Source organism: Oncorhynchus mykiss, chromosome 27, assembly GCF_057628025.1.
Source record: "Oncorhynchus mykiss isolate SJ-2025 chromosome 27, ASM5762802v1, whole genome shotgun sequence".
Lineage (NCBI taxonomy): Eukaryota > Metazoa > Chordata > Actinopteri > Salmoniformes > Salmonidae > Oncorhynchus > Oncorhynchus mykiss.
The window spans coordinates 42,980,506-42,990,000 of NC_143048.1; the positions used below are offsets into that span (position 1 = coordinate 42,980,506).

Genomic DNA, 9,495 nt, shown 5'->3' on the forward strand with positions numbered 1-9,495 from the left:
CTCTCGGAGGACCTGAGCCCTAGGACCATGCCCCAGGAATACCTGACATGATGACTCCTTGCTGTCCCCAGTCCACCTGACTGTGCTGCTGCTCCAGTTTCAACTATTCTGCCTTATTATTATTCGACCATGCTGGTCATTTATGAACATTTGAACATCTTGACCATGTTTTGTTATAATCTCCACCCGGCACAGCCAGAAGAGGACTGGCCACCCCACATAGCCTGGTTCCTCTCTAGGTTTCTTCCTAGGTTTTGGCCTTTCTAGGGAGTTTTTCCTAGCCACCGTGCTTCTTCACCTGCATTGCTTGCTGTTTGGGGTTTTAGGCTGGGTTTCTGTACAGCACTTTGAGATATCAGCTGATGTACGAAGGGCTATATAAAATAAATTTGATTGAAATTTGAGGAGGACAAGGAAGAGGGCAAGGAAGAGGACAAGCAGGAGGACAAGGAGGAGGGCAAGGAAGAGGACAAGGAAGAGGACAAGGAAGAGGACAAGGAAGAGGACTAGGAGGAGGACAAGGAAGAGGGCAAGGAAGAGGACAAGCAGGAGGACAAGGAGGAGGGCAAGGAAGAGGACAAGGAAGAGGACTAGGAGGAGGACAAGGAAGAGGGCAAGGAAGAGGACAAGCAGGAGGACAAGGAGGAGGGCAAGGAAGAGGACAAGGAAGAGGACAAGGAAGAGGACAAGGAAGAGGACTAGGAGGAGGACAAGGAAGAGGGCAAGGAAGAGGACAAGCAGGAGGACAAGGAGGAGGGCAAGGAAGAGGGCAAGGAAGAGGACAAGGAAGAGGACAAGGAAGAGGACAAGGAAGAGGACTAGGAGGAGGACAAGGAAGAGGGCAAGGAAGAGGACAAGCAGGAGGACAAGGAGGAGGGCAAGGAAGAGGACAAGCAGGAGGACAAGGAGGAGGACAAGGAAGAGGACAAGGAAGAGATGTGTGACGTTTTGCATGTTGTGTGTTTCAGGGGTTTTGTGTAGTCTAGAGAGAAGGAGCCATAGCTTCAGAAATCATGTGTAAGCAACTGTCAAAAACTGTAAATAGTACTTTAATATATTTTTACTGAAGTACTTTACAACGCTGAGTTTAGTGAACAAGTGCAGCGTCTTTCTTGTTGTCACAAAGGGGCTGGTAGATACAGTATACAGAGATGTTATTATTAATACGATCATGATTTAACCCCTTGTTCTTATCTTAAGAGTCAGTATGACCTTTGACCTCTCTATAATTTTGAATAATCACCCCCCAAGTAAACTGTCACTAACCAGTCCTCTGGAGAAAAAGCCGACCAAGCTATAGATCATGCTAGAAACGAGGATAAACTGTTTTGGCTATCAGACGTTTTAAAGAATAACAAAATCAAAGCCTGGGACAAATGAGAGGTCAGAGCTGGGAATGTTTAGACTGACATGGTTAAATACTTGCTCATGAGAACAACATGAATATAGGGAGAGTCTCATATAAATAGTTGGTCATGAGAACATGAATACAGGGAATGTCATATAAAGTGTAGGACAGATGATGATGCCTATGTCATTTGACCTGTCTGTCAATGTTCCCCATGTCATCGCCCCCAAGGCTCATTGAGGAAAGGGATGTGACAACTCAGAAGGTGGTAGGAAGTAAGATATCTAAACTCAGAAGGTGGTAGGATGTAAGATATCTAAACTCAGAAGGTGGTAGGAAGTAAGATATCTAAACTCAGAAGGTGGAAGGAAGTATGATATCTAAACTCAGAAGGTGGTAGGAAGTATGATATCTAAACTCAGGATGTGGTAGGAAGTATGATATCTAAACTCAGAAGGTGGTAGGAAGTAAGATATCTAAACTCAGAAGGTGGTAGGAAGTAAGATATCTAAACTCAGAAGGTGGTAGGAAGTAAGATATCTAAACTCAGAAGGTGGTAGGAAGTAAGATATCTAAACTCAGAAGGTGGTAGGAAGTATGATATCTAAACTCAGAAGGTGGTAGGAAGTATGATATCTAAACTCAGAAGGTGGTAGGAAGTATGATATCTAAACTCAGGAGGTGGTAGGAAGTATGATATCTAAACTCAGAAGGTGGTAGGAAGTAAGATACATAGAGATAAGCAAAGAAAGGAAAATAACTGAATAGATTAGAATATCCTTGAAGAGCTAGAGAAACAGTAAGATAGTAAGAGAAAAGAGAGAGAGAAATAGAAAGGAAGAGAGAAAGAGAGCGAGAGAGAGCAAAAGACAGAGAGAGAGAGAGAGAGAGAGAGAGAGAGAGAGAGAGAGAGAGAGAAAGAGAGAGAGAAAGAGAAAGGAAGAGAGAAAGATAGAGAAAGCGAGAAAGAGAGCGAGAAAGAGAGCGAGAGTGAAAGAGAGCGAGAGAGAGAGAGAAAGGAAGAGAGAGAAAGAGAGCAAGAGAGAGAGAGCGAAAGAGAGTGAGAGAGAAAGAGAGAGAGAAAGAGAGCAAGAGAGAGAGCAAAAGACAGAGAGTGAGAGAGAAAGAGCGCAAAAGAGATCGAAAGAGAGTGAGAGGTAGTGAGAGAGACAGAGAGAGAAAGAAATGGCATATAGAAAGAGAGAGAGCGAGAGAGAGAGAGAGAGAGAGAGAGAATAGACGGATGGAGAGTGAAAAAACAGGCAGAGACAGAGAGGGAAAAATAGGTGGAGATGAGAGGGGGGAAAGAGTCGGATGGATGGATGGATGGAGAGAGAACGAGAGGGATTTGTCAATGGATGGAGTGAGAATGAGAGGGATTGGTTGATGGATGGAGAGAGAAAGAGAGGGATTGGTCGATGGAGTTTTTGGGGCCAAATTGCACTAACTGTGTATTCCTCCTCCAGTGATGACACAGTGGCTAAGTATTCTAATGAGGTATTGTGCCTTACCATGCCTACCTTCCAATATGATGCGATCCAATTAGCTGAGAGGAGAGCCCAGTTGCACTGCATCTAATGAGAATGACAGCAACTGATGATGATTGGGTTGTCAGTAGGAGCAGTGATGCAGGCCAGGTCAGGACCAAAAAACAAATAGTATTTGGCCCCTGTTCTCCACCCTTTCCATGATGATTATATCAGGGAGGAAGTGGTGAATGTCATTCTGTTCAATCAGCCCCAAGGTCATGGTTCATTTGCCAATCCACTGGCTGTTGGTCAACAAAACAAGGTTCTTTGCTACAGTATGTTAAAACCAAGCCATGTCACCCCACAGGCCGTCAACTGGCTATTGGGCAAATCACATTATGGTAGATGTTTTTCTCCAAAACACATGTATTTCTGTGTATTCTGTAAATTGTATTGCTTTATAATAGAAACGCCTTTGAATGTAAAGCATCTGAGCATCTGATATGTCCAAAATATTTTTTTCTCTCACCAACCGACCATCATTCATTTTTATCCCAATAGCAAACTCACTCCTTGTCTCCCTGTAAACCTGGAGGGTAGAACAGAACATACTGGAACTAATGGGTAAAGTAACATGTGTGAATCTTGGTTACTAAGGTCAGAACAGAACCACTGGGTAAAGTAACATGTATGAATCATGGTTACTAAGGTCAGAACAGAACCACTGGGTAAAGTAACATGTGTGAATCTTGGTTACTAAGGTCAGAACAGAACCACTGGGTAAAGTAACATGTGTGAATCTTGGTTACTAAGGTCAGAACAGAACCACTGGGTAAAGTAACATGTATGAATCATGGTTACTAAGGTCAGAACAGAACGACTGGGTAAAGTAACATGTATGAATCATGGTTACTAAGGTCAGAACAGAACCACTGGGTAAAGTAACATGTATGAATCATGGTTACTAAGGTCAGAACAGAACCACTGGGTAAAGTAACATGTGTGAATCTTGGTTACTAAGGTCAGAACAGAACGACTGGGCAAAGTAACATGTGTGAATCTTGGTTACTAAGGTCAGAACAGAACGACTGGGCAATGTAACGTGTGAATCTTGGTTACTAAGGTCAGAACAGAACGACTGGGCAATGTAACATGTGTGAATCATGGTTACTAAGGTCAGAACAGAACTACTGGGTAAAGTAACATGTATTAATCATGGTTACTAAGGTCAGAACAGAACGACTGGGTAAAGTAACATGTATGAATCATGGTTACTAAGGTCAGAACATAACCACTGGGTAAAGTAACATGTATGAATCATGGTTACTAAGGTCAGAACAGAACCACTGGGTAAAGTAACATGTATGAATCATGGTTACTAAGGTCAGAACAGAACGACTGGGTAAAGTAACATGTATGAATCATGGTTACTAAGGTCAGAACAGAACCCCTGGGTAAAGTAACATGTATGAATCATGGTTACTAAGGTCAGAACAGAACCACTGGGTAAAGTAACATGTATGAATCTTGGTTACTAAGGTCAGAACAGAACCACTGGGTAAAGTAACATGTATTAATCATGGTTACTAAGGTCAGAACAGAACCACTGGGTAAAGTAACATGTATGAATCATGGTTACTAAGGTCAGAACAGAACCCCTGGGTAAAGTAACATGTATTAATCATGGTTACTAAGGTCAGAACAGAACCACTGGGTAAAGTAACATGTATGAATCTTGGTTACTAAGGTCAGAACAGAACGACTGGGTAAAGTAACATGTATGAATCATGGTTACTAAGGTCAGAACAGAACCACTGGGTAAAGTAACATGTATTAATCATGGTTACTAAGGTCAGAACAGAACCACTGGGTAAAGTAACATGTATGAATCATGGTTACTAAGGTCAGAACAGAACCCCTGGGTAAAGTAACATGTATTAATCATGGTTACTAAGGTCAGAACAGAACCACTGGGTAAAGTAACATGTATGAATCTTGGTTACTAAGGTCAGAACAGAACGACTGGGCAAAGTAACATGTATGAATCATGGTTACTAAGGTCAGAACAGAACCACTGGGTAAAGTAACATGTATGAATCTTGGTTACTAAGGTCAGAACAGAACCACTGGGTAAAGTAACATGTATGAATCATGGTTACTAAGGTCAGAACAGAACCACTGGGTAAAGTAACATGTATGAATCTTGGTTACTAAGGTCAGAACAGAACCACTGGGTAAAGTAACATGTATTAATCATGGTTACTAAGGTCAGAACAGAACCACTGGGTAAAGTAACATGTATGAATCATGGTTACTAAGGTCAGAACAGAACCCCTGGGTAAAGTAACATGTATTAATCATGGTTACTAAGGTCAGAACAGAACCACTGGGTAAAGTAACATGTATGAATCTTGGTTACTAAGGTCAGAACAGAACCACTGGGTAAAGTAACATGTATTAATCATGGTTACTAAGGTCAGAACAGAACCACTGGGTAAAGTAACATGTATGAATCATGGTTACTAAGGTCAGAACAGAACCCCTGGGTAAAGTAACATGTATTAATCATGGTTACTAAGGTCAGAACAGAACCACTGGGTAAAGTAACATGTATGAATCTTGGTTACTAAGGTCAGAACAGAACGACTGGGCAAAGTAACATGTATGAATCATGGTTACTAAGGTCAGAACAGAACGACTGGGTAAAGTAACATGTATGAATCATGGTTACTAAGGTCAGAACAGAACGACTGGGCAAAGTAACATGTATGAATCATGGTTACTAAGGTCAGAACAGAACCACTGGGTAAAGTAACATGTATGAATCATGGTTACTAAGGTCAGAACAGAACGACTGGGTAAAGTAACATGTGTGAATCATGGTTACTAAGGTCAGAACAGAACGACTGGGTAAAGTAACATGTATGAATCATGGTTACTAAGGTCAGAACAGAACCACTGGGTAAAGTAACATGTATGAATCATGGTTACTAAGGTCAGAACAGAACGACTGGGTAAAGTAACATGTATGAATCATGGTTACTAAGGTCAGAACAGAACGACTGGGTAAAGTAACATGTATGAATCTTGGTTACTAAGCTCAGAACAGAACGACTGGGTAAAGCGATGTGTATGAATGGCGTATGATCTGTCCCTCTCCTCTAGCAGGACCTTGTGTTTTGTACAGTCACGTGACATAGTGAGATGTTATCCTGTATTTTAAGCCTCATTCAGAACTGAGAGATACACAAAGAAGAAGGCTGCTGGTTAAAATCAATGTCACATGATTGCGCAAAACATCAGGGCCTTACCTATAAGTCATGGGAAGAAAGGTGAGATCAGGCTGGCAGAGTTATCCCCCCTGTTATTCCCCCCTGTATGAGATGGTGTGTGAGGCCAACTAGGACAGAGTGCTCGGCAGTGAGGAGGGACAGCTGCAGAGGCCATTTCTGGGCTTTGTTTTAGAAAACCAGCCCTCTATTAGAACCAGTACTTCCTTGTTGATCACAGCTGTGTATACCTGTGGTGTAATACATATAGACACACACACACATTCTCACACATACACACACACATGTACACACACACACACATTCTCACACATACACACACACATGTACACACACACACTCATACACACACACACACACACATTCTCACACATACACACACGCATGCACACACACATGTACACACACATGTACACACACACACACACACACACATGCACACACACACACACACACATGTACATACACACACACACCCAAACACTCAAGCATGCACGCACACACACACACGAACACTCGCACAAACACGAACACACGCACACACACACACACACACACACACACACACACACTTTTCCATTCTTCCCTCACGGTGTGCACTATAGAACTGACATATTACAGTGATATATCTCAGGAAGTGGTCATCATTGTGATGGATAGAACAGGATGACAACAGGACTACCAACACGTGGGATGGATTAGGATAAATAAAATACTTATATTATAATATGGGTCTTGTGTTGTTTTCGGTATTCCCTCAACACTAAGATCATAAGAGAACCTAATACCTATTTTTTAAATTCAAATTCGCACTGTTAGTTTGGGCCAACAGTTTCACGGTAACGTCTACACCTGTTGTATCCCGATCATGCGACAAAAACGTGATTTGATTTGATCTACTACGGGACACAGGCAATCGATTTGATTTAAGAACGATATAACAGTCTAGTCCCAGCACAAACTTTAAAGGAATAAAAAAGCAATAGAAGCCTTTTTGACATACATATTTTTAACAATATGAATGATTTCTTTCCAACCTGCCAGCACGGCACAACATTCACACTCTCTACTCTTCCTGCTGTGTGCGTTCTGTAATTAACTCGTGTATGATTTTCAGTAGCTGCCAAGAATCGAGATACCCACATCAGTCTGCCAGTCACCTCGACGGACTGTAGTTTGTAAACGGGCTTGTCAGAAGAGGAGTTGGTAGGCAGAAAGAAAGAGCGCGTTTGAGGATCTTCGCAGTTTTGTTGGTGGCACCCCTCCCCTCAGCGCGCCGTGAGCGTTTCACCCTATCCGGTGACGGTGCTCGTTTGTAATTCCTGCGCTCTTTCGCTAGAGACTGCTCGCAGTCGCAGTTGTCTTACCTTGTGCTCTGTCGCCGTTCGCTGTCGTCGTGCGCAACGAACAGTGGTTGACGTTTATCGTGACAGCGAACGAAAAAAGACGGAATATAATTTAGCCGAGCCGGAGAGCTTTGCTTTGTTGGCGACGGAGGAACAAGGACATCTGACGCGACAGTCTCAACCGCTCTGAGTTCGGGTGTGTGTAGGCTGTAGGAATGCGGGATAGAAGTCAACGGTGAGTAGGCTAGTGTATGATCAACTTTTATGGGTTTCCCTCTGTGACTGGGATGGTTATGCAATGTGTAGCCTAGGCTATTTATGTGCGTATTTTGGCTTCCAGAGATTGGCTATTGACGGAGAGATGGGCTATTCCCTCTCCGTTGAGTGTTTAATGCTAGACCAGAAACCATATACATTACAGTACATGTCATTATGTATAAACTACTGGGATTAAAGCGTTATTATAATGGGCTGCTTAAAATACTCATTATGTAGATACATGTCTCCCTGAACTTTTTTCTTTCTATTTATTTAACTTTTAATGTTCTTTGCTTTCCCTCTATACAGTAAAAACACCTGCGTTTCCCTGACAACATGACAACAACAGATCTGAACCTGACATCCCTCCTGAATGTGTCTGATCTCCACAAGGCAACACAGGGGGGATGTTCCCTGACCGGGACAGGCTTCCAGTTCTACTATCTGCCCACCGTGTACATCCTGGTGTTCGTCACCGGCCTGGTGGGGAACAGTCTGTCCATCTGGATGTTTGTCTGCCACATGAGACCCTGGAGCAGCATCTCCGTGTACATGTTTAACCTGGCCCTGGCCGACTTCTGCTACGTCCTCTCCTTGCCCTTCCTCATCTTCTACTACTTTAATAAGACCGACTGGATATTCGGGGACGTTCTCTGCCGATTGCAGAGGTTTATATTCCACGTCAATCTGTACGGCAGCATCCTGTTCCTGACCTGTATCAGTGTCCACAGGTACACAGGAGTGGTCCACCCGCTCAAGTCTCTGGGAAGGCTCAAGAAGAAGAACGCCGTGCTGACCAGCGCCCTGGTCTGGGTCGTGGTCGTAGCGAGTATCTCTCCCATCCTCTACTACTCTAGGACGGGGCAGAAACGGAACGCCACCACGTGCTACGACACGACCACAGAGGATGAGCTGCCGGGTTACTTTATCTACAGCATGTGTTTGACCGTGTTCGGCTTCTGCATCCCCTTCATCATAATCCTGGGTTGCTATGGGATGATCGTCAAGGCGCTGATCTGTAACGACATGAACAACGCCCCGTTACGGCGTAAGTCCATCCACCTGGTGATTATCGTGCTGGCCGTGTTCGCTGTGTCCTACCTGCCCTTTCACGTGATGAAGAACCTGAACATGCGAGCCCGGCTCTACTTCCAGGTCCCGGACATGTGTGACTTTAATAACCGGGTGTACGCCACCTACCAGGTGACGCGGGGGCTGGCCAGCCTCAACAGCTGTGTGGACCCGGTCCTCTACTTCCTGGCTGGGGACACGTTCAGGAGGAAGTTGTCCAGAGCTACTATAAAACAATCCAAGAAGGGGGAGCTCCCACTGCAGTCCAAGAGTGAAGAGACAGCGCTCAACAGCCTGCCGGAGTATGTCAAGAACAGAGATGGACAGTTCTGAGAGAGATCTCGTTCCGGGTCTTGGTCTCTGGTCCGGGTAGTCCGTCTGAACCTCGTACAGGGGTTTTGTGTGAAAACGTACTGTGTATTGGTGCTGTGGACCTCGCAGACTGTGTGCACTGTGGATAGAACAGTCTGGGCGGGAATGTGACAAAGCTGACGATAAAAGTTTGTGTCTTTGTAATGCTTATCACTAGCTAGGTATTTTCTGAATGTGAACCAAGTGCTCATCCATCCATAACCAGACATAAGGAGAAGGTCAATAGGTTGATCTCCTGTAAACAACTGCCCCTTGTTCCTCTATCGAATCAATGCTAATGTGTTTGAGGGCTCTGCTAGCCGCCCAGTGGATGCTTCATAATCACTACCTGTTAGCAGGTA

General features: G+C 43.9%; 1 protein-coding gene across 1 annotated transcript in view; it reads left to right on the plus strand.

Annotated features, from left to right (window-relative positions):
• The first annotated feature begins 6,716 nt into the window (after positions 1-6,716).
• Positions 6,717-9,495, plus strand: part of LOC149971321 (P2Y purinoceptor 1-like) — a 3,932-nt gene continuing 1,153 nt past the window's right edge. Inside the window, exons 1-2 of the mRNA XM_090224121.1 lie at positions 6,717-7,688; positions 8,021-9,495. The exon at positions 8,021-9,495 is cut by the window's right edge and continues 1,153 nt beyond it. Coding sequence (XP_090080247.1) covers positions 8,048-9,115 — 1,068 coding nt within the window. The 5' untranslated portion in view covers positions 6,717-7,688; positions 8,021-8,047 and the 3' untranslated portion in view covers positions 9,116-9,495. The remainder of the gene's footprint in view (positions 7,689-8,020) is intronic.